Source organism: Tetranychus urticae, chromosome 2, assembly GCF_039701765.1.
Source record: "Tetranychus urticae isolate SD_2017Ah chromosome 2, NJAU_TeUrti_SD_1.0, whole genome shotgun sequence".
NCBI classification, from domain to species: Eukaryota; Metazoa; Arthropoda; class Arachnida; order Trombidiformes; family Tetranychidae; genus Tetranychus; species Tetranychus urticae.
In genome coordinates this window covers 25,281,589-25,306,747 of record NC_142959.1, presented here as the reverse complement: position 1 = coordinate 25,306,747, position 25,159 = coordinate 25,281,589, and the positions used below count along the sequence as shown (strand labels likewise).

At 31.3% G+C, this 25,159-nt stretch overlaps 6 protein-coding genes across 8 annotated transcripts; all 6 read right to left on the bottom strand.

Annotated features, from left to right (window-relative positions):
- Window positions 1-437: 437 nt before the first annotated feature.
- Window positions 438-2,737, bottom strand: LOC112539765 (uncharacterized). The gene is made up of 6 exons (XM_025162527.2): window positions 2,516-2,737; window positions 2,166-2,225; window positions 2,003-2,091; window positions 1,634-1,925; window positions 1,115-1,332; window positions 438-901 (listed from the first exon to the last, which is right to left on the bottom strand). The coding sequence occupies exons 1-6, from the start codon at window positions 2,601-2,603 to the stop codon at window positions 512-514; spliced, it is 1,137 nt and encodes a 378-aa protein (XP_025018295.1). The 5' UTR covers window positions 2,604-2,737; the 3' UTR covers window positions 438-511.
- A 592-nt stretch (window positions 2,738-3,329) lies between these two features.
- LOC149094197 (uncharacterized) lies at window positions 3,330-6,507 on the bottom strand. Its single transcript, XM_089267577.1, has 6 exons — window positions 6,090-6,507; window positions 5,716-5,775; window positions 5,549-5,640; window positions 4,862-5,153; window positions 4,133-4,362; window positions 3,330-3,919 (listed from the first exon to the last, which is right to left on the bottom strand). The coding sequence occupies exons 1-5, from the start codon at window positions 6,175-6,177 to the stop codon at window positions 4,271-4,273; spliced, it is 624 nt and encodes a 207-aa protein (XP_089123703.1). The 5' UTR covers window positions 6,178-6,507; the 3' UTR covers window positions 3,330-3,919; window positions 4,133-4,270.
- A 1,291-nt stretch (window positions 6,508-7,798) lies between these two features.
- On the bottom strand, window positions 7,799-10,265 carry LOC107360807 (uncharacterized). Its single transcript, XM_015927531.3, has 6 exons — window positions 9,879-10,265; window positions 9,571-9,630; window positions 9,405-9,496; window positions 9,025-9,325; window positions 8,750-8,967; window positions 7,799-8,577 (listed from the first exon to the last, which is right to left on the bottom strand). Exons 1-6 carry the CDS (start codon window positions 9,964-9,966, stop codon window positions 8,197-8,199), a joined length of 1,140 nt encoding a protein of 379 aa, XP_015783017.2. The 5' UTR covers window positions 9,967-10,265; the 3' UTR covers window positions 7,799-8,196.
- A 4,821-nt stretch (window positions 10,266-15,086) lies between these two features.
- LOC107360898 (uncharacterized) lies at window positions 15,087-16,416 on the bottom strand. Its single transcript, XM_089267576.1, has 4 exons — window positions 16,341-16,416; window positions 15,986-16,045; window positions 15,819-15,910; window positions 15,087-15,675 (listed from the first exon to the last, which is right to left on the bottom strand). Exon 4 carries the CDS (start codon window positions 15,625-15,627, stop codon window positions 15,262-15,264), a length of 366 nt encoding a protein of 121 aa, XP_089123702.1. The 5' UTR covers window positions 15,628-15,675; window positions 15,819-15,910; window positions 15,986-16,045; window positions 16,341-16,416; the 3' UTR covers window positions 15,087-15,261.
- A 17-nt stretch (window positions 16,417-16,433) lies between these two features.
- Window positions 16,434-20,518, bottom strand: LOC107360896 (uncharacterized). 2 transcript variants are annotated; one of them, XM_089267572.1, is made up of 7 exons: window positions 19,865-20,518; window positions 18,206-18,265; window positions 18,012-18,101; window positions 17,845-17,936; window positions 17,488-17,773; window positions 17,110-17,318; window positions 16,434-16,924 (listed from the first exon to the last, which is right to left on the bottom strand). In XM_089267572.1, the coding sequence occupies exons 1-7, from the start codon at window positions 19,950-19,952 to the stop codon at window positions 16,544-16,546; spliced, it is 1,206 nt and encodes a 401-aa protein (XP_089123698.1). In that variant the 5' UTR covers window positions 19,953-20,518; the 3' UTR covers window positions 16,434-16,543. The 2 variants fall into 2 exon arrangements, with proteins under 2 accessions (XP_089123698.1, XP_089123699.1); XM_089267573.1 differs by having other exon boundaries at window positions 17,899-17,936.
- On the bottom strand, window positions 20,218-24,883 carry LOC107370446 (uncharacterized). 2 transcript variants are annotated; one of them, XM_089267575.1, is made up of 6 exons: window positions 24,659-24,883; window positions 24,087-24,146; window positions 23,920-24,011; window positions 23,547-23,844; window positions 23,120-23,337; window positions 20,218-21,326 (listed from the first exon to the last, which is right to left on the bottom strand). In XM_089267575.1, the coding sequence occupies exons 1-6, from the start codon at window positions 24,744-24,746 to the stop codon at window positions 21,303-21,305; spliced, it is 780 nt and encodes a 259-aa protein (XP_089123701.1). In that variant the 5' UTR covers window positions 24,747-24,883; the 3' UTR covers window positions 20,218-21,302. The 2 variants fall into 2 exon arrangements, with proteins under 2 accessions (XP_089123701.1, XP_089123700.1); XM_089267574.1 differs by lacking the exon at window positions 20,218-21,326 and adding an exon at window positions 21,658-22,920.
- Between the last annotated feature and the right edge of the window lie 276 nt (window positions 24,884-25,159).

Below are 25,159 nucleotides of genomic sequence, written 5' to 3'. Positions count from 1 at the left end.
ATAGTCTTAAGAAGTTCCTCAGCTTCATTGTTTACAGGTGTTTCTTGATTGTCAATGGCACTTTCAGTGGTCAACTCGTCTTGTGATACAATTGCTGCACCAGAAACAGTGTAGACAACGAGGGATAGAATAACAATTGTAAATGAACGCATTTTGCAAGGGATTTTGTAATATCAAATCAAACTTTAAACTCGAATAATCTGAAGATAATGATTTGATCGAAGTGTCAAGGCTCATTTAAAAAACACAATCAAACAGATGCAGCAAGTTCGCGCTTTATGCACTTGAAAATACATTGGTTTTTATAAGCAGCTGAAGTTTAAATGGTTCTTGACTTATAAACACTTTCATTCAGAGAAATCGTTAAATTCGGCAACCATGGTTCTACCAAATTCGGCAACCATTATGAAGGAAGCAAGTTAGGTTAAACGACTAGGTTTGAATTTATTTTATTTTATGCATCTGAAAAAGCTCTGAAAAATTGCAAAGGATTGGCAGTTTTTTCACTTTATTAATCATCTATTGGATCCAAAAAATGAGGCAAATCATCGAAACTTTTGAAAAAACAATTTTCCATGAAATCAAATCCACGACATATTTTAAATGGATGATTTAATAACTGCGGCCAATCAGATTTGATTTGTTCGTCGTCTCTATTAAAATAAAACTTGATTGATCGGCCATGCTGTTTACAATAATTCCGAACATGATCAGCACCTTCTTGAGTGATTCCATAAGATTTACGAACATCAAGTAGTGTCAGTTTTGGCAAAATTAGTACTAATTCCTTGATGTTTTCCTCTCTTACATGTTGTAAATAAGTGGCTCGTATTGCCAAATGCTTTAGATTCGGATATTTGGACATCTGTCTTCGTAGGTCATTCCATTCGATTGACTCGTACTAACAAAATCGAAATAAATTTAAATTTGTAAATTAGTTAAGATGCTATTGAATAAATGCCGCTTGCTTTGAAAAAAATGTTTCAAAGTTCAAATGGCATTCGACAGATCAAAGTTTCATTCCATAATTGAGAAAATGAATGAATATCGACAATAAAATGATAAACAATATCGTGATAACACGCTTTTCAATAAAATATGAAATTCTACTCACAAATTCTATAACCAAATCTTGTAAGTTTGCAAGTTTTATTGAATAATTGACCCCGATGGGAAAGCATCTAATTCTTATATGAGCACTCTGTAATGCTGGGCACGAATCCATGAATACAAATGAACACCAAGCGTCTTTCCAGTCAATGTGAGGCCGCTCCATTTCAAGTATTTTAAGATTTGCCAATACTGGAGCATCATAGTAAGGTTCTGATGATTCTAAACATACATGAATAAATGAATAGCAAAAGTCGAAAGTCAAAATGTTTCAAAATTTGAACATTATTGAGCCATCACAGCAATAATCTACAAGGTGGCGAGAAAGTTTATGTGGAAAGGGGAAAATAAAAGGGGAATAAATATGCGCATATAAAGAGCAGTTAAAGATTTAATGGGTGTTACTTAACCACATGAACTTTCTCGCCACCGTGTATTGTGCCTGAACAGAAAAGGCTTCAGAAAACAATTATAAAAAAAACATTGAAATAATATATGACATTGTAACATTTTATGAGATTACCTGGTTGCTTGTAAAATTTTAATCTTTCAAGATTTGGGAAATAATAGACCAATTCGAATAGATATAAATTAGACTCCCAAAAGTGCAATTGTTTCACATTTTCGTAGATTCCACTTATGTTTGGATTAACAAATCCGATAGATAACATTTCGAAGTTAGCGATTTCCGGCATCAATTCAAAGCCACAATTTGTATCAATCATTATTCCTTTCAAATATTTTGAATCTCTGATTACTTTAGCAATATCTTCGATCGGTGATTTTTTAAGTAAAAGGCCTGAAAAGTAGGCAATCTGTCATGATGATGTTTGTAAAAAAATAAATATTATAAGAAAATTGAAGTTAAATAATATAAAATCTGTCAACAAACCCTTAAATTTGGAAACAATTTGCTCAAACATGTTATATCAATAGGTCGCTTTACGAAATTAAGAGCATAATCAGGCGAAAACGATTGGTCTGGAATTAATAATTGATTTTATTAGGAAAATGGTTATCAATGAGAATAAGTAATAATCAAAATTCAATCTTACTAAATAAATATTTGACTCTTTTTGTCCGACCGACGATTACATTAGACCATTTTTCGCAAACTGAAATTGGAATTTGTCAAATTAATATTAACGCACAAACATAACTTCAAATTAAATAAAATATTAGTATCTGAATATTGCGATTTATCAGTCAGACGATCAACAACATTCATAACAGTATAGCAAAAGAGCTTTCATTGAAACATTTTTTTTGTATAAATTTTGAATAATATGTTGAGCTTTTATCATATGCATAACTGTGGTTCCAATTGATAGCTAAAAAGGTTTTCAGTATAATCTGATTTCGCTCACATTTAACAATAGCAATAAATGAAATGATTTGCACTTACCTTTGAAGCAGTTTATCAAATCTTCTAAACCTTGCATGTAATCAAAAATAGTCCGCAAACAATCATCTGGAAGTTCATTTATCAACATTGTTAAATCATCTTTGAAATGTTAACTTTAATCAATTTCCGTTAATAAAACTATAATAATTATCAATGAAAACAGCTAGTCGATTCAGACGGCAAGTCAGTTTAAACTTTAAAGTGAAGCTGACATTAGAGTTAGATTAGAGTTGTTCCGATATGATTGATCGATGGAAAAGATCGATAATCGGGAAGTAAAAAAGTAAAAAAGGATTTAAAAAAGTTGAATGCGATGTAATTTTTCACTAACCAGAGCCTATTGGTTTGTTAAGGAAAAATTTTGGATTTACAAACCTTATTTTTAAACGATGGAAAAACAATGAAGCCGAAATCGTACTGGCCTGAAATTTTTATATATTCACTGTTGATTATCTCATAATTGTTCATTTTCCGACTCTGTCGACACGACTAAATGAATAAAAATAACCTTTAAAGCAGACAAAATAACTACTGCAGTTTGGAACCGATTTGAAATGGAAACCAGAAAAATAACAACTCAATGCTTTATGGTTGGTGATTGTTTTATCCATCTTAATCAAATCTCCTCAACTAATCAACCTTTTAAAAGGATTTTTTTTCAATTATAATTAGGTATGATCTAATTGAATCTACTATGAAACAGAAGTTTTCTGTGTGAAATTGAAGTATAAAATCACAGAATCTAGTATCTAATGACGAGTCTTGTCCTAAACTGTAAAATTCACAATTTATTTATCATTCATAATATCAACAGGTTTCTCATTGAAGGACATAAACTTTGAGAGGCAATAATTCAAGACTAGTGGTTAACCAGCATTGACTGGTGTAATGACCAGTCAATTCCATCAAAGATCCATAATTATAGTCTGCTTAAAGGGTTACATTTCTTTCAATATCGTACACCATATAGCTGAAACAAAAATTAGATGCAGAGGATTGACAATTATGCTATCATTTGCATTTTCAATCATCTATTGGATCCAAAAAATAAGGCAAATCAGTGAAATCTTTGAAAAAACAATGTTCCATGAAATCAAATCCACGACAAATTTTATCTGGTCGATTTAATAACTGCGGCCAATCAGATTTAATTTGTTCGTCGTCTTTTTCAAAATAAAACTTGATTGATCGGCCATGCTGTTTACAATAATCCTGGACATGGTTAGCAGCTTCTTGGGGTATTCCATAAGATTTACGAACATCAAGAAGTGTTAGTTTTGGCAAAATGAATATCAATTCCTTGATGTTTTCCTCTATTAAATAGGTGCCTCGTAATGCCAAATGCTTTAGATTTGGGTATTTTGACATTAGACTTCGTAGTTTATCCCATTCGATAAACTCGAACTAACAAAATAGAAATAAATTTAAATTTGTAAAATTGTTAAGATGCTATTGAATCAATGCCACTTGCTTTGAAAAAAAGTTTGAAAGTTCTAATGGCATTAATGGCAAATCAAAGTTCACCCCATAATTGAGAAAAGGAATGAATATCGACAATAAAATGATAAACAATATCGTGATAACACGCTTTTCAATAAAATATGAAATTCTACTCACAAATTCTATAACCAAATCTTGTAAGTTTGCAAGTTTTATTAGATAATTGACCTCAATGGGATAGTATTTCAATCTGATATAAACACTCTGTAATGCTGGGCACAAATCCATGAATACAAATGAACTCCAAGGGTCTTCTCAGTAATCGTGAGGTGGCTCAATTTCAAATATTTTAAGATTTGCCAATACTGGAGCATCAGAATGAGGTTCTGCTAATTCGAAACATAGATCTATAAATGAATATCAAAAGTCATACTCATCATTAGAAAAAAGTTAAAATATTTTAGAATTTGACCATTACTGGGCAATCATAGCAATAATCTGTCGTGCCTAAACAGAAAAGGGTCGGTTAACAAACAATTATAAAAAATATTGAAATAATGTATGAAAATGTATTATACAGCCGCGAAAGAAAAGTTTGACATAGTTACCATTAACTTAGCGCATATACAATCGTATCTAAGCACAATCAGCAAATCAATTTCTAACAGTATCGTTTTTGTTTAATTGTTTGACCATCGATTGCCATTTATTGTAAATTTTTATCACACTTAAGGTTAATCTCTCTTACCTGATTACATATCCTAAGACAATCGATGGTCAAACAATTAAACAAAAACGATACTGTTAGAAATTGATTTGCTGATTGTGCTTAGATACGATTTTATATGCGCTAAGTTAATGGTAACTATGTCAAACTTTTCTTTCGCGACTGTATTATGAGATTACCTGATTCCTTATAAAATTGTAACCTTTCAAGATTTGGAAAATGATGGCCCAATTCGAGTAGATATAAATTAGAGTTATCAAGGCGCAATTGTTTCACATTTTCATAGATTCCAGTTATGTCTGGATTAACATATCCGATAGATAACATTTGGAAGTCAGCGATTTCCGGCATCAAGATAAAATCCAAATTTTTATCATAAATTATTCCTTTGAAAGATTCTGAATCTCTGATTACTTTAACAATATCCTCGATTGGTTGTTTTTCAAATAAAAAAGATGAAAGGTAAGCAATCTGTCATGATAATGTTTGGGGAAAATAAAGATTAGAAATCAATGAAAGTTAAATAATATCAAATCTGTCAACAAACCAAAGAGTAAAGTAACAAGAGGTGTAACGAGATACGCTCAAATTAAGGTTGAGATTTAATTCGTCAGTGCGCTTTTAGTGAAATTTAGACAAAAAAATGAAAACAAACATTAATCAAACTTTAATCAAATCTTAATCAAGCCTTGATCAAACAAACAATCCAATGTTTAATAAAAAATTTTCAATTGGCTCTTTAATTGGACAAATCAACGGGATTTGATTTCCAGTGCCATCTGCGAGTGAACGAATTAATTGCATCTCAACTTGAAAGATTTAACATCTTAATGCTCTCTCTTGTTACCTTACTCTTTGCAACACACCCTTAAATTTGGAAACAATTTGCTCAAACAGGTTACATCAATAGGTCGATTGACGTAGTTACAAACATTATCAGGCGAATAATACGATTGATCTGAAATTAATGATTGATTTGATTAGGAAAATGGTTGACAATGAGAATAAGCATTAATGGAAATTAAAATCTTACCAGTCAAATATTTGACTCTTCTTGTCCGACCAACAATTACATTAGACCATTTTTCGCAAACTGAAATTGGAATTCGTCAAATTACTATTAATTAACAAATCATGACTTCAAATCAACGGAAATATTAGTATCTGAATATTGCGATTTATTAGTCAGACGATCAACAACATTCATAACAGTATAGCAAAAGAGCTTTCATGGGAACCGTTTCGTATAAAAATGGATTAATATGTTGCGCTTTTTTGAGTGTATCATGTATTTTACTTTGATTCACATTTACATTTCAATTGATAGCTATAAATGATTCCAATATAATCAGATTCCGCTCACATTTAACAATTTAAATACATGAAAATAACATGATTTGCACTTACCTTTGTAGCAGTTTATTAAATCTTGTAAATCTTGAATGAAATCAAAAATAGTCAGCAAACAGTCATCTGAAAGCTCATTTATTAACATTGTTTAAACCACTACGTTTAGGGTAACCAGTATTTAATCAAATGGTTATATTGTATAATCTGACGCTATTTTGAAATTGGTTAACTTGATGGTTAACTAACACTGTTAACTAAATATGCACAGTTTGGTCTAAGACAGAGATAAGGAGAGTGATTAGACCTGATAAAAAAAGTCAAAATGAAAAATGAAAATGATAAGAAACCTAAAATGAAAATAGGAAAACCCATTGAAAGCAATGGAAAATCAAGACAAAAATGTGTCTTGAAAATTAAAAAAAAAGTGTTGAGATTAGATTACATAGTGGTTTAAATCAGTTAAACCACAATATCTCGAAGCTATGAGAATTGAATGAAATCAAAAATAGTCAGCAAACAGTCATCTGAAAGCTCATTTATTAACATTGTTTAATCACCTATATGAAATGTTAACTTTAATCAATTTTAGTTAATAATAAAACTGTATAATAATTAAATAGCAGCTAGTCGATTCAGACGACAAGTCAGTTGAAACTTTCAACTTGAAAGTAGAGCTGACAAGGGAAGTGACCTTGCTTGTACGGTCATTTGCGATTTTTTTCGAGTTTATGTTGTAGAGGACGAAAAATAATTAGACACGTATTTTTGCTTTTTTTACGCCGGTGCGCGGTTATTGATATTTAGGCACTTTTAAGTGAGGATATTGCATTGAAATCTATTGAAGTCACTGAAAAGTGATTCACAATTTTTATTAAGATTTTTCATTTTTCTGTTTTTCATTGTTTTACTTGCTTCTCAGTGACTGGAATTCATTACTATCTTTAATTAAAAGTGCCTAAATATCAATAACCGTGCACCGGCGTAAAAAAAGCAAAAATACGTGTCTAATTATTTTTTGTCCTCTACAATATAAACTCGAAAAAAATCGAAAATGACCGTACAAGCAAGGTCACTTCCCTTGTGAGATGTTAACAAGTGACACTTGTCAAGTGCTGGGCGATTTTATCGATAAAATCGATAGTGATCGATATTTTCTGACTTTAGCGATAATCGATTACCAAGAACCAACATCTATGTTCATCAATCTTGATTAATCGGATTAAGTTAATCCCTCTATACCATGCTATTGAAGCTCATTTTGACATTTTTTCTACGTTCATGGATATTTATATTTTTCAACTATGCCCTGAACTTTTCAATCAAACTTAGATTATCGATGATCATGGATTGAAAAATTGCTTAATAATCAATAATCTGAATTTGCATAATGGTCCATCACTTTAACCACTTTATTTGGCTGGAGGAAAGAAATTGGCCGATTAGCGTTTATACTAACAAGCGTTATAAAACGAGTAACCGGTTAGGTTCAAATCAATTCCCAACAAAGAGTTATACTCTTTGATTTCAAGTTAAAACTATAATTATAAGATACCAGAGCTGGTCGACTCACAAGTCAGTCGACAAGTCAGATTGAAGCGCAACAGTTCAAATGTCCAAATTATGTCAGATAACGATTTGTATCTTTTGGTTTGGTTGGGCAAGACATGGTCTTATTTTGTAGGGGTAGCTAACATTTACAATCTGGTGTAATGAGCTTTAAATGATTTCTAAACATTGTTATTACAGTCTTTCTTTTACTTTTGAAGCTATTGGCTGAACTTGTTTTGATTTTTATTCTTAAACAAATATCAATTATTCGACAATATACGAGATCAAAATACAAAGATAACTATAATATCATGGCTCGAAATCTTGAAGGTTTGCAGTTCGATGATGAATAAGAATGGCATTACAATCACTTAATCATTTATATTATTTATCAATTGGTTTTTCATCGAAGGTTTTATACTTTGAATCACAATATTACAAGACTATTGGTTACCCAGCACTGAGTGGTGAAATGGTCCATCAATTCCATTTAAGAGCGATAATTAAGATCTCAGTAAGATATCGAGGTATAAGACACTTTTTCCAATATCGTACACCTCACAACTGAAAGAAAAATTACGTACAAAAGATCAATAATTTTTTCTCCTTCTCATTTTTAATCATCTACTGGGTCCAAAAAATTAGGTAACTGATAAAAACTTTTGAAAAAACAATGTTCCATGAAATCAAATCCACGACAAACTTTTTTCCACGGATTTAATGACTGCGGCCAATCAGCTTCAATTTGTTTATCGTCTCTTTTGAAATAAAACTTGATTGATCGGCCATAACGCTTACAATAATCCTGAACATGATCAGCAGCTTCTTGAGTGACTCCATAAGATTTACGAACATCAAGTAGTGTCAGTTTTGGCAAAATTAATATCAATTGCTTGATTGTGACATCTTTTAAATAGGTACCTCGTATTGCCAAATGTTTTAGATTTGGATATTTGGACATGCATCTTGGTAGTTCAATCCATTCGCTTGATTGATACTATTAAAATGTAAATAAATGTAAATTCGTTGATACGCTACTCGATTGCATTGAAAAAAATTGTTTCAAAATATAAATAAAAGTCGAGAGATCAAAGTATCACATAATTGAAAAAAACGAATAAATATCGACATTAAAATGACAAATATATCAGAAGCGAAATCCTACTCACAAATTGTATGACTAAATCTCGTAAGTTCACACGTTTTATCATACGATTGAAGGTAATGCGACTGGAATCAATTCTGATATGAGCACTCTGTAATGCTGAGCACCCATCCATGAATTTGAATGAACAGCAAGTGCCTACACAATCAATGAGAGGCAAACCCATTTCAAGTATTTTAAGATTTGCCAATACTGGAGCATCAGAGTATTCTTCTCGTAAGTCTAAACATGGAAAAGGTTAGTCAACAAGCAATTATAAAAGTTAATTTATGAAATTACCTTCTGTAGCATAAATTTTCAGTCTTTCAAGATTTGGGAAACGATGTGCCGCGCATTTGAATAGACCTAGATTAGTGTTCCAAAGGTGCAATTGTTTCACATTTCCATAGATTCCACTTATGTTTGGATAAATATATCCGGTAGATAACATTTCGAGGTTAGCGTTTTCCGGTATGCATCCGAAATCCAGATGGTAATCACAATCAAATATTATTCCTTTCAAAGAGTCTGAACCTCTGATTAGTTTAATCATATCTCCGATTGGTGCTTTTCCATCGTGTGAATATGCAAATTCGGCAATCTGTTTTGATGAGATTTGAATTAAAAATAAAAACTGCATAAACGATGAAAGTGAAATAATATAAAATCTGTCGACAAACCCTTAAATTTGGAAACAATGTGCTCAAACAGGTTACATCAATTGGTTCCTTAAGGTGCAGATAAACATAATCAGGCGAATAATTTGGTTGATCTGAAATTGATAAATGATTTTATTAGGGAAAGAATCACAATGAGAATACACATCAATGAAAATTTAAATCTTACCAATCAAATATTTAAGCTTTTTAGCCCGATCTGCAATTATATCACTCCATTTTTCGAAAACTGTAATTGAAATGCGTCGAATTAATCCTAAATTGAAATATTCGTAACCAAATATTGCTTTTCCAGCCGGTCGATAAACATCATTCATTTTTTGGCAACCAAAGAGGCTTCATTTGCATAAAAGTTGGATACAGCATTTATCGTACTGTGTTTTACTGTGATTTTAATTGAAAGCTACCAATGGTTCTGATATATTCTGATTTTACTCACATTTAACAGTCATAAATAAATAGCATAATCGCACTTACCTTTGAATAAGTTTATTAAATCTTTTATATCTTGGATGTAATCAAGAATAGACAACAAACAATCACCTGGAAGTTCATTTAATAACATTGTTAAATCACCTTTGAAATGAAAACTTTAATCAATTTCCAGTAAATAAAACTATAATAATTAGTAAATAACACAGCTAGTCGATTCAGACGACAAGTCAGTTGAAATTAGAGCGATATGTTCACCATTAACCGGTAACCCCTTTAGTCCGTTATTTGGTTAGTGGAGAAGGAAAAGTAACCGGTTAATTGCTACAAGCGTTTATAATAAAGCGAGTAACCGGTTAGTGGTAACCGTCCCAACTTGAAAGAGAACCTGATTTATAAAATCCTAGTTTTCTTTCTCATCTTCCTCTGTCTACTTTACTTCATTTAATTCAAAGGAGTATATGCATAAACTTATGGGTTAAGTTTTCTTGAGACTCTCAAGTTGAGAGTTAAGAGTTGAGTTTAGGTGATCTTGCAAATAAAGTCTAGAAGACAATAGGCTCTGCTTTACGAGAAAATGGTTTTCGACTCTGTCAAATTATAAATATTGAGTCTAAATATTTCAAAACTAATGATTACCCGAACTAATGACCATAATGACCAGTTGACGGGCATAATGACCCGTCAACTCTATCTAACAAGGGAAGTAACCCAGCTGGTACGGGCAGATCAAAATGAAAATGGATTTAATGGAAAGCCCGTGTCAGAAAACTTTTAAAAACACCAATCTCGCGATGAGCAAATCGATCTGAAAAAAGTTACAGGGTCACAAATGTTTTGATCGCGGAGGTCAAAATGATTAATAAAATCGAATTTAAGAAAAATATTTATGTCAAATCAAATTATTTAGGTGTAAATGATAATGAGGAACCCAAATCTGCCATCAGTTTTTTCTACTATTTTTAGTTTGCGAAAAAATCGAAAAAAACCATCAAAATGAACACCCAAAAATTTCTCGAAAAACTCAAATCTGAAAAAAACTTCCTTTAAAATGAAACAAATGTATTTTGCATCATAAAATAGTTTCATGTTTTCGGATGTTGATCTGCCCGTACCAGCTAGGTTACTTCCCTTGTAAGATCGATAATCGGTCTAATTGAGATATCGAGGTATAAGACACTTTTTAAATATCACACATCTTACAAGTGAAACAAAATTAGGTGCAAAGAATTGACAATTTTTTCTCTTTTCCATTTTTAAGCATTAAATTGGATCCAAAAAATGAGGCAAATAATAGAAACTTTTGAAAAAACAATGTTCCATGAAATCAAATCCACGACAAATTTTTTCTGGTCGATTTAATGACTGCGGCCAATCAGATTCAATTTGTTTGTCGTCTTTTTTGAAATAAAACTTGATTGATCGACCATACTGCTTAAAATAACCCTGAAAATGGTTAGCAGCTTGAGTGAACCCATAAGATCCACGAATATCAAGTAGTGTTAGTTTAGGCAAAACTAATATCAATTGCATGATGTCTTCATCTCCAAAATAGGTAGTACCTCGCAATGCCAAATGCTTTAGATTTGGATATTTTGATATTAGTCCTCGTATTTTATCCCATCCGATTTGTTCGTTCTGTTAAAATAGAAATACAGTTCAACTCCGTATATTTTGATTTTTCTTTAGCCTTTCTACCCTTCACTTCAGGGGGAGTCATTAGGATTGACTAACTATTAGGTTGTAAACAAAGTTTTGATACAGCTCAATTCAAATGACCATTAAATTGTTAGAATTAAATTTAATTTTTTGATTTTTATACCAACAATTAATTCAAGTCTAAGCTTTAATTCAAATTAATTTTCATCAGTAAAAATATTGATTAACGAACTTTAAATTTAATTCAACCAAATCTTAGTTTTTTTTTATTTTCAACAATCAAGTTTAATTATTAATTTTTATCGACAAACAGTCGAATATCAAATCAAAATTAACATCATTTTGTTGCTCGAAAACTAGATAATTTATCCTAATTTTTATTATTTTTTTAATCGCTACTATTCTTTAATTATTTCTTAAGAATCAAAATTTGATTTAACATTGAATTCTCATAGAAGAGATTTTTCCGCGTTTTCGATAAAAATCACATTAGAAAGTCTCATAGAAAATTGTTGAAAAATTGACTTTACAACTGATAATTTACTAAATTAATTGGATAATGCTAGTGATTAAATTAAATATTTTTTAGATAAATTCTATGGATTCTGAGCTTCAAATTGATGTTAATTTCTCTGCGATATTCACTCATTTAAAAATCAAATTTATTGATTAAATTTAATTGTTGAAAAATGCCAAAAATTGATGAATTGATTAAATTAGGATTTGAGTTAACGATTAAATTTTTTTTACTTTTAAATCAGTTTAAGTTGTAGCTAAGATTTTACTTTATCGTTTTTATAAAAATCAAAAGAATAAAATTAATTTTCGCAATTTGCTAATCATTTGAAATCAAGAATGTATCAAAAGTATCAAAACTTTGTATACAACCTAATATTTAAACTGTAAAATTAATTGTTCCCCCTGTAGTTCACCTAGATGTCTGTACTGCAAAAAAATCAAAATATACGGAGTTAAACTGTAAATGTAAATTTGTGACGCTATGTGAATAAATAACATTTGCACTGAAAATATAAATAAAAGTCGGCAGATAAAAGTTATTTCATAATTGAGAAAAATGAATAAATATCGACAAAAAACCATACTCACAAATTGTATAGCCAAATCTAGTAAGTTTGCATTTTTTATCAAATGATTGAACACAATGCGCCTGGATTCAAATCTGATATAAGCACTCTGTAATGCTGGGCACTTATCCATGAATGAAAAGCAAAGGCTTACCCAATCATCAACAGGCAAATTTATTTCAAATATTTTAAGATTTGCCATTACTGGAGCAACAGAGGGTTGTTCGGATACGTCTAAATATAAAAAAGGTTAGTCGACAAGCAATTATAAAAGATAATATATGAAATTACCTTCTGCAGCATGAATTCTCAGCCTTTCAAGATTTGGGAAACGATGTGCCACGCGTTCGAATAGGCCTAGACTAGAGAACAAAAGGTGCAATTGTTTCACATTTTCATAGATTCCACTCATGTTTCGATCAATATATCCGGTAGTTAACATTTCGAGGCTAGCATTTTCCGGTATCGATTCGAAATCGAAATCCTTAAAGTTAACCCCATAATGGATTATTCCTTTCAAACATTCAGAATCTCTTATTAGTTTAACTATATCTTCAATTGGTACTTCGAGTGGATATGAAAATTCGGCAATCTGTTTTGATGAGATTTGAATTAAAAATAAAAACTACATAAACAATGGAAGTGAAATAATATAAAATCTGTCGACATACCCTTAAATTTGGAAACAAAGCGCTCAAACATGTTACATCAATTGGTTCCTTAAGGTGCAGATAAACATAATCAGGCGAATAATTTGGTTGATCTGAAATTAATAATCGATTTTATTAGGAAAACAATCACAATGAGAATAGACATCAATGAAAATTCAAACTTACTTCTCAAATATTTAATTTTTTTAGAATAATGAGCAATTAAATCACGCCATTTATCGAAAACTGTAATTGAAATTTGTCGAATCAATCCTAAATTAAAATATTAGTAACCAAATATTTCGCTCTTTCAGTCAGACGATCAACATCATTCATAACAGGGTAGCAAAAGAGCTTTCATTGAAACATTTTTTTTCGTATAAATTTTGAATAATATGTTGAGCTTTTATAATGTATTCAACTGTGGTTTCAATTGATAGCTATAAATGATTTCAATATAATCTGATTTTCCTCACATTTTACAATTTAAATACACCGATTTTGTCCACCACTTTTTTTACCGTCTTTTGACCGTATTGTCCACCATATTGTTCACCACCCAGTCTAACACATCCACCAAATCAACCAAATCAAATATCCACTCTAAAGTGGTCGACAATATGGTGGACAATACGGTCAAAAGACGGTAAAAAAGTGGCGGATGCGGTGGAAAGAGCTGGTCCCCGAGGTTTGGGTGTAATGATATAATTCGCACTTACCTTTGAAGCAGTTTATTAAATCTTGTAAATCTTGTAAATCTTGTATATAATCAAGAATAGCCAACAAGCAAAGTTAATTTATCAACATTTTTAAATCACCTTTGAAATGTTAATTTCTAATTTCCAGTTAATAAAACTATAATAATTATTAAATAACACAGCTAGTCGATTCAGACGACAAGTCAGTTGAAAGTTGAGCGATATGTTAACCATTAACCGGTAACCTTTAGCCCGTTATTTGGTTAGTGGAGAAAGAAAAGTAACCGGCTATACTAGTAACTAGCGTTTTAAAACGAGTAACCGGTTAGTGTTAACCTTCTCAGTTTGAACGTGATCCGCATTTATAAAATCCTAGTTTTAGTGTTAAAATTAACGATATTTTCTCATTTTCCTCTGTCTATTATTTATTTCATTTTATTCAAGGAGTATATGCACAAACTTTGGATTGAAGTTTTGTTGAGAGTTAAGAGACTCTTAATAAGAGTTGAGTTTTGGTGATCTTGCAAATGAAGTCTAGAAGGCAATAATAAAGTTTCTCTGGTTTTCGAGAAAATGGTTCGAGACACTGAATTTCGCACGCTTTTGTAGAGTTATGTAATCTCTTTCATCCAATTCATGTTCTCATGTAACTTTACTACCTATTAAAGTGGGTTAGCAAGTTACAATAGTTTTTAGAGTTGAATGACACGCTCGGACTTCACTGTTATCAGTAGTCCGACATAACATAACTTCAGACTATCTAAAAATATCCGAATATTGCGCTTAGATAAATAATCTTAGGATAACAAAAGAGGTTTAATCAGTATAAAAGTTGGATTAATATGTTGTTATAAAGATAATTTTTAACTCGAGAGTTTTTGATTTTATGCAAATAATTTCTAGTCATTTGAAAGCCATTGGTTCTATTCAAACGAGAATCACTTTGTATTGCATGGGTTTCACTTTGCAGCAGTTTATTGAATCTTTGATTCTTTTTTTATAATCAAAAATAGTCAGCGAACAATCATCTAAAAGTTCATTTATCAACATGGATGAAGCAAATTTGGCATAATGGTATTAAAATGCCATCTTCATAGTAACTCTAGCCAACCTAAAACTTTAGGTTTAGACAGAAATACAAATAATTTTAAATTCTCGATGTCATAAAATAATTATTTTATTTGTCATGAAAATGAGATGAGTTATAGCTCAGTTTTATACAATTGACTGCATTTAAATTACCAGTTTTGTCGAAATCTGTTAGAACCTTGGTTAGATCCTTGATTGCCAAAACGTCCATCAAATCGTTCATTTTCACCGAAACGTCGAGAACCTGCTAATTTCTGGTGATCAAATCCTCTAGATCCTCTAAAATGTTTATGGTCTTCAATCCAAGCTTCTCATCATCGTCGTCGTCATCTGCATCTTCATCAAAATGTCTGAATCCAGGGAATGGTCTTGACCCGAAGGATGGAGGATGAGGTAAGCCAAATGATGGTCGAGGTCGATTGTTGGCCAAAGCATTATTGATCTCCTTCAGCAAGTCATCAATAGTCTTAAGAAGTTCCTCAGCCTCATTGTTTACAGATGATTCCTGATTGTCAATTGCACTTTCAGTGGTCAACTCGTCTTGTGATACAATTGCTGCACCAGAAACAATGTAGACAACGAAAGATAAAATAACAATTGTAAATGAACGCATTTTGCAAGGGATTTTGTTATATCAAATCAAACTTTAAACTCGAATAATCTAACGATAATGATTTGAAAATATGAAAAGAAAGATGAAAGGTAAGCAATCTGTCATGATAATTTTTGGGAAAAATAAAGATTTTAAATCAATGAAAGTAAAATACGCTGTAATATAATGTAATATAAAATCTGTCAACAAACCCTTAAATTTGGAAACAATTTGCTCAAACAGGTTACATCAATAGGTCGATTTACGTAGTTGTCAACATAATCAGGCGAATAATACGATTGATCTGAAATTAATAATTGATTTGATTAGGAAAATGGTTAACAATGAGAATAAGCATTAATGGAAATTAAAATCTTACTCATCAAATATTTGACTCTTCTTGTCCGACCAACAATTACATTAGACCATTTTTCGCAAACTGTAATTGGAATTAATCAAATTACTATTAAATTAATGAAACATTAATTAAATCAACTATTAGCATCTGAATATTGCGATTTATCAGTCAGACGATCAACAACATTCATAATAGAATAGCAAAAAAATTTCACAGGGAACCGTTTCTTTCGTATAAAAGCTGGATTGATAAGTTTGGCTTTTCTCTTGCATCATGTATTTTGCTATGATTTCAATTGATAGCGATCAATAATGCTAATATAATCTGATTTGCATAACATTTAACAATCTAAATAAATAGCATGAATTTCACTTACCTTTGAACCAGTTTATTAAATCTTCTAAATCTTGAATGTAATCAAAATAGTCAGCAAACAATCATCTGGAAGTTCATTTATAACATTGTTAAATCAGCTTTGAAATGTTAACTTTAATCAATTTTCAGTTAAAAATAAAACTATTAGTAACTAATAGTACAGTAATTTTTACAGTAATTGACAATTTTTTCTCCTTTTCATTTTTAATCATCTATTGGTTCCAAAAAAAGAGGCAAGAAACCAAAATCTTTGAAAAAACAATGTTCCATGAAATCAAATCCACGACAAATTTTATCTGCTTGATTCAATAGCTGCGGCCAATCAGATCCAATTTGTTTGTCGTCCTTTTTGTAATAAAACTTGATTGATCGGCCATACTGCTTACAATAATCCTGGACATAATTATTAGCTTCTTGCGTGACTCCACGAGATTCACGAATATCAATAAGTGTTAATTTTGGCAAAATTAATATTAATTGCTTGATGTCTTCATCTTTTAAACGAATGCCTCTTATTGCCAAATGCTTTAGATTGGGATATTTCGACAGTAGTCTTCGTACGTCATTCCATAAGATTGAGTTGGTCTATTAAAATAGAGATAAGTACCAGTTTGTTAAATTGCTATGTGAAATGTGTCAAAATAACGGTCGACGGATCAAAGTTATCCCACAATTGAGAAAAATGAAGGAATATCGACAATGCAATGATGAACAATGTCATGATACTTTTCAGAATTAAAATAAAACATCAACAGCTAAATCATACTCACAAATCGTAGAACCAAATCTCGTAAGTTTGCATGTTTTATCGCATCATTGAACACGATGCGTCTGCAACTAATTATGATATGAGCACTCTGTAATGCTGGGCACGAATCCATGAATACAAGTGAACAACGAGCGCCTGTCCCACAACTCAGATTCAAATTTATTTCAACTATCTTAAGTTTTGCCAATACTGGAACATCAGAGTAATATTCTGGTAAGTTCAAACATATAAATGAAGAGAAAAATTTATCATTATCAGATTTGCCATTAATGGACCATCGTGGCAATGTCTGTTCTGTCTAAACATGAAAAAGGTTCATCCGCAAACAATTAAAAAAAGATACTGAAATACTATATGAAATTTTAAGATATGAGATTACCTTCTAAATTCCATATTCGCAGCCTTTCGAGATTTGGCAAACAATGTGCGACGCGTTTGAAATCACACGTCCAAAGGTGCAATTGTTTGACATTTTCATAGATTCCCTTTATGCTTGAATCAATACAATTGGCAGATAACATTTCGAGGTTAGCGTACGCCAGTTTCCATTCGAAATCCAAATAGGTATTATAAATGATTCCTTTCAAAGATTCTGAATCTCTGATTAGTTTAGCAACATGTTCGATTGGTATTTTTTCATGTGATAGGAATGTAAGGTCAGCAATCTGTGAAAAGTAAAAAATAATAACTATAGAAACAATGAAAGTGAGATATAATATGAAATCTGTCCACAAACCCTTAAATTTGGAAACAATTTGCTCAAACAGGTTACATCAACAGGTCGACTTACGTAATTACAAAAATAAAGAGGTGAACAATTTCGATAGTCTGAAATTGATAATTAATTTCATTAGGAAAACTGTTTACAATTAGAATAAGCATTAATGGGAATTTAAATCTTACTGATCAAATATTTGACTCTTTTTGTCCGACCAACGGTTACAGTTCGATCTACGTGATTGCAATATTGATCAGGCGGATAATACCATTTGTCTGAAATTAATAAAGTATAAAATATAAAATATATATTAATTATAAAGTTCGGTAGGAAAATGGTGAACAATGAGAATAAGCATAAATGGAAATTAAAATCTTACCAATCAAATATTTGAATCTTTTTGTCCGACCAACAATTACATTAGACCATTTTTCGCAAACTGTAATTGGAATTTGTCAAATTACTGTTAAGGACGAGGACAAAAACGGCCTAGATTTTGATTTCTTTCAAACTGATTTTTTTATACGCACAATGGCATGCAAAACAAGATGGTGTAAACCATTTTTCAATACTCAAAGCCGTTTTCGAAAAAATGGCCTTAAAAATTGTTTGATTTAAAACAAGCTTTTTCAGATCAATCTCATCATGCTGATCATGAACATGCAATCGGATTTTGCATAACTTGAGTGGTTGCTGAAATAATTTGAAAAAAGTGCATAAAACGCATACAACAGTACAAAGTTGGCCTGAAAGGTTATGATAGAGTTCTGGAAGACAAACCAAACCTAGATTTTCATACTTGTCAATAGATGAGCTTCAATTTGACATGTTGTTCGATCATGTAAACAGGCGCAAAACTAGGTTTGTCTTGCATACCTAGTATTGTACAACGGAAGTTGGCCTGAAAGATCAAGATAACATTTTGGAAGACAAACCAAACCTGGATTTTCATACTTGTCGATAGATAAGCTTCAATTTGACTGGTTGCATGATCATGTAAACAGGCGCAAAACTAGGTGTTTCTTTCAAACTCATTATTTCACAACGGAAATCAACATAGAAGTGCAAAAGAAGTAGTATAACACAGTGCGTGAAGTCAAACATAATTAAGCATAGATAGTTAACCAGATTTTTGATCTCTCATCATAAAATCTTTCTATCGATCAGCTTAAAATTCATGGCAAAATATATAAAGATATAATAGAGGCATGCAAGAAAAACCTAGTTTTGCGCCTGTTTACATGATCATGTAACCAGTCAAATTGAAGCTTATCTATCGACAAGTATGAAAATCCAGGTTTGGTTTGTCTTCCAAAATGTTATCTTGATCTTTCAGGCCAACTTCCGTTGTACAATACTAGGTATGCAAGACAAACCTAGTTTTGCGCCTGTTTACATGATCGAACAACATGTCAAATTGAAGCTCATCTATTGACAAGTATTAAAATCTAGGTTTGGTTTGTCTTCCAGAACTCTATCATAACCTTTCAGGCCAACTTTGTACTGTTGTATGCGTTTTATGCACTTTTTTCAAATTATTTCAGCAACCACTCAAGTTATGCAAAATCCGATTGCATATTCATGATCAGCATGATGAGATTGATCTGAAAAAGCTTGATTCAAATCAAACAATTTTTAAGGCCATTTTCTCGAAAACGGCTTTGAGTATCCAAAAATGGATCGCATTTCTGAACTCAGCTTAAAAATTCAATTCAGGAAAAATGGTTCTCCTTTGAAAATAAAGCTAGGCCGTTCTTCTTATTCTTTTTGTCCTCGTCCTTACAAAACATGACTTCAAATTATTGAAAATATTATTGCGATATATTTCGATTTATTAGTCAGACGATCAACAAGCATAACAGGATAACAAAAGAGCTTTCATTGAAACCGTTTCGTATGAAGTTGGGTTGATATGTTGGGCTTCTTGTGTGTATCATATATTTTATTGTGATTTCAATTGATAGCTATCAATAATGCTGATATAATCTGATTTCCCTAACATTGAAAAATACAAATAAATAGCATGATTTGCACTTACCTTTGAAGCAGTTTATTAAATCTTCTAAATCTTGTATGTAATCGAAAATAGTCAGCAAACAATCATCTGGAAGTTCATTTATTAACATTGTTAAATCACCTAAGAAATGTTAACTCCTATTTCCAGACAATAATAAAACTATAATAAATAAATAACACAGCTAGTCGATTCAAACGACAGTTCAGTTTAAAGTTGAGAATCTCAAATTGAGATGTTGACAAGTGCTAGGCATTGGTTGGCGTGCTTGCGCACCTGAGTGACTGGGTCACATGAGCAGCTTTAATAACCACTCTTTGTGCCATACTAAGCTTGACGGAGCTGGTTTTGAGTTTGAAATGACGGGATTTTAATTATTTTGTTAGATTTTATTAAAATGTGTATTTATTATATGTAATAAGAATGTATTAATTTAGTATATTATAAGTAATAACACTGTCATGTAATCTTGGTTCATAATAACACTTGTATCTAATAGCACTAAAAATTTCTTTTTCTTTAATTTTTGTTATTTTTGGATGTCATATTTCGTGTGATACATCTACGTGTAGCGTTTTCGAAGACCAATATGATTAAATAATAAAACAATTTACAAATTAATTATTAACTAATAATAAAATTAAAAATCACAGAGCTAAAATTAACGTGGATGTTATCGATAAAATCGATAGTGATCGATATTTCCTGACTTGAGTGATCATCGATTACCAAAAGACAAACATCGATGCTCATTAATCTTACTGATTTCCTTAGTACCATGCTATTGAAGCTTATTTTGGTGTTTTTGGTGGTCATTTTTATTTTCAACTATCCCATGAATGTTCTCATCAAACTTAGATTATCAATGATCATGGATTGAAAAATTGCTCAAAAAATCAATAATCTTAAATTCGCATAATGGCCCAGCACTATCGTTAATCACTTTATTTGGCTGGAGGAGGAAAATTGGCCTATTGGCGTCTTCAAAAATTGTTGCTCTTTTGACGCCAATCGGCCAAGAGCAATTTTTTCTCATTTCATTTTTAATCATCTACTGAATCCAAAAAATTAGGTAAATCATAAAAATTTTTGAAAAAACAATGTTCCATGAAATCAAATTCACGACAAACTTTTTTCCACGGATTTAATGACTGTGGACAATCAGATTCAATTTGCTTGTCGTCTCTTTTGAAATAAAACTTGATTGATCGGCCATGCTGTGTACAATAATCATAAACATGATTAGCAGCAGGATCTTGAGTGACTCCATGCGATTTACGAACATCAAGTAGTGTCAGTTTTGGCAAAATTAATATCAAATACTTGATGTGTTCATCTTTTAAAGAGGTGCCTCGTATCCTTGCATTATTGATCTCCTTCAGCAACTCATCAATAGTCTTAAGAAGTTCCTCAGCTTCATTGTTTACAGATGATTCCTGATTGTCAATGGCACTTTCAGTGGTCAACTCGTCTTGTGATACAATTGCTGCACCAGAAACAGTGTAGACAACGAGAGATACATAATAATAAAATATAATAAAATAAAAATTGTAAATGAACTCATTTTGCAAGGGATTTTGTTATATCAAATCAAACTTTAAACTCGAATAATCTGAAGATAATGATTTGAAAATAGTCAAAAAGATTCATTTATACTAGCGATCATAATTTCACACGAAATAGATCAAGAATACTGTCAAGTATTTTGATCGACATGTCGAGGCTCATTTAAAAAAACAATCCCACAGATGCAGCAAGTTCGCGCTTTATGAACTTGAAAATATATTGGTTTTTATAAGCAGCTGAAGTATAAATGATTCTGATGATTCATAAATACTTTCATTCAGAGAAATTTTTAAAATTCAACAAAATTCGGCAACCATTATTAAGACAGAAAATTCAAAAAATGGTTATTTTACTTAATAACTTGCTCGCCACTCACAGCAATAACTTTCTATGAATGAGTCTGGAATTGATTTGGGTTACCATTGAATCAAGATGACACCTTTTCTCCCCTTATCGAGTCATGAAGTGAGCTTTAGTGTTCTGTTGTTTACAGCATGAAAGTTTTTCCAATTGATGACGAGTTGTGTCATAAACTGTAACTTTTCGTTAGATGCAATTCACAATCCATTTATCATTCATAATATTTATCAATAGGGTTCTCATTGAAAGACATAAACATTGAGTGACAATAATTAAAGACAAGTGGCTACCCAGCATTGATTGGTGTAATGGTCCATCAATTTCATCTAAGATCGATAATTATGGTCTGAACAATATAGAAAGGGTTACATTTCTTTCAATATCGTACAGCTTACAGCTGGGACAAAAATTAGACGCAGAGGATTGACAATCATGCTATTATAAGCATTTTTTACTCATCTATTGGATCCAAAATAGAGGCAAATTTCGGAAACTTTTGAAAAAACAATGTTTCAAGGTTTGCACTCCGACGTTGAATAAGAATGGTATTACATGTACGTAATTAATATAATAATAATTGTCACTTGGCTTCTCATTGATGGACATAAACTTTGAGTCTCAATATTTCAAATGATTACCCAGCACTGAGTGGTGTAATGGGCTGTCGATTCCATATAAGAGCAATAATTATGGTCTAAGATATCGAGGTGTGAAACATTTCTTTAAATATCTTAAACTTCATGGCTGGATATTAGAAAAATTGCAAAGGATTGGCAGTTTTTTTCATTCTTTTAATCATCTATTGGATCCAAAAAATAAGGCAAATCATCGAAACTATTGAAAAAACAATGTCTCATGAAATCAAATCCACGACAGATTTTTTCAGGCCAATCAGTTTCAAGTTGTTCGTCGTCTTTTTTAAAATAAATCTTGATTGATCGGCCATACCGCTTACAATAGTCCCGAACATGATCAGCAGCTTCTTGAGTGACTCCATAAGATTTACGAATATCAAGTAGTGTCAGTTTTGGCAAAATTAATATCAATTGTTTGATGTGTTCATCTTTCAAAGAGAAATTTCGTAATGCCAAATGCTTTAGATTTGGGTATTTCGACATCAGTCTTCGTAGGTCATTCAATTCGATTGAATGGTGCTAACAAAATAGAAATAAATTTATAAAGATGTGAAGATGCTATTGAATAAATAACACTTGCAATGAATTTCAAAGTTCAAATGGCATTCGACAGACCAAAGTCCATCCCATAATTGAGAAAATGAATGAATATCGACAATAAAATGATTAACACTATCATGATAACACGCTTTTCACTAAAATATGAAATTATACTCACAATTTCTATAACCAAATCTTGTAAGTTTACAAGTTTTACTGAAAAATTGACCTCGACGGACGAGTTATTAAACCTGATATGAGCACTCTGTAATGCTGGGCACGAATCCATGAATACAAATGAACACCGACCGTCTTCCCAGTAACCGTGAGACATTCCCATTTCAATTATTTTAAGATTTGCCAATACTGGAGCGTTGGAGTAAGGTTCTGATAAGCCTAAACATACATGAATAAATGAATATCAAAAGTCATCATACTTATCATTAGAAAAAAGTTAAAATATTTTAAAATTTGAACATTATTGGACCATCATAGTCTGGGTCATAATCTGTTGTGTCTAAACAGAAAAGGGTCGGTTAATAACCAATTATAAAAAATATATTCTAAAAACATTTGAATTGTAAATATTAATATTATGAGATTACCTGGTTTCATATAAAAATGTAACCTTTCAAGATTTGGAAAATAATGGGCCAATTCGCATAGATATAAATTAGACATATCAAGGTGCAATTGTTTCACATTTTCATAGATTCCACTTATGTTAATACTGATGGAACCGGTAGATAACATTTCGAGGCTAGCGATTTCCGGAATCAGTTCGAAATCCAAATAGTAATTGAAAGGAAAGATTATTCCTTTTAAAGATTCTGAATCTCTGATTAGTTTAACAATATCTTCGATTGGTACTTTTCCATGTAATAGGAAAAAAAGGTCCACAGTCTTTCATAATAAGATTTGTAAAAAAATAAAATCTTAGAAACAATGCAGTGAAATAATATCAAACATTCAACAAACCCTTAAATTTGGAAACCATTTGCTCAAACATGTTACATCAATAGGTTGATCTACGTAACCACCAACACAATCAGGAGAGTAATACGTTTGATCTGAAATTAATAATTGATTTGATTAGGAAAATATTTGACAATGAGAATAAGCATTAACGGAAATTAAAATCTTACCAAACAAATATTTGACTCTTCTTGTCCGACCAACAATAACATTACACCATTTTTCGCAAACTGTAATTGGAATTTGTCAAATTAACGAAAATATGGTGAGAGTCTAGCTACACGGACACATATAATAAACAGTGCTATAGATTCAAATAAATAATCGCTTATTGTCGCGCTCTAGGTCGGACTAGGTTAGGTTAGGTTAGATTAGGTTAGGTTAGGTTAGGTTAGGTTAGGTTTGGTTAGGTTCGGTTGGGCTTGGACGGCCTGGGGCCTCAATTAACGCCTTTGTTATTGTTTTGTGTCCGTATAACTAGACTGTTACCGAAAATATTAGTATCTGAATATTGCGATTTATCAGTCAGACGATCAACAACATTCATAACAGGATAGCAAAAGAGCTTTCATTGAAACCGTTTGTTTTGTATAATTTTGAATAATATGTTGAGCTTTCATATTGTATTCAACTGTAGTTTCAATTCTATTGAATCAATTGATAAATGATTAATAAATAAATGATTTCAATATAATCTGAATTCGCTCACATTTAACAATTAAATAAAATTACTCGCACTTACCTTTGAAGCAGTTTATCAAATCTTCTAAATCTTGTATGTAATCAAAAATAGTCAGCAAACAATCATCTGGAAGCTCATTTATTAACATTGTTAAATCACCTTTGCAATGCTAACTTTAATCAAACCGTTAACAAAACTATAATAATTTCTTAAATAAAACACTTATTCGATTCAGACGACAAGTCAGTTGATAATAGAAGCTGAGATTAGAGTTGTTCCGATATGATTGATCGATCGAGAAGATCGATAATCGGTGAGTAAAATTTTATCGTGATCAATTTTAAGAAACCGATCATATCGACACATTCTCGCTCAATATCAGAAATTTTTTTTGATTAAAAAGTTTTTTAATGTGATTTTTTGTGTAAAATGGTGTAAAGAAGTCTAAGTATCGAAAAAATTATCTTAGTATCGTTATATATCGCTTTTTAAGAGATCGATCGAGTTATCAAAAAAATCGATGACCTTAGTGGTAACCGCCCAGCTTGAAATAGAACCTGA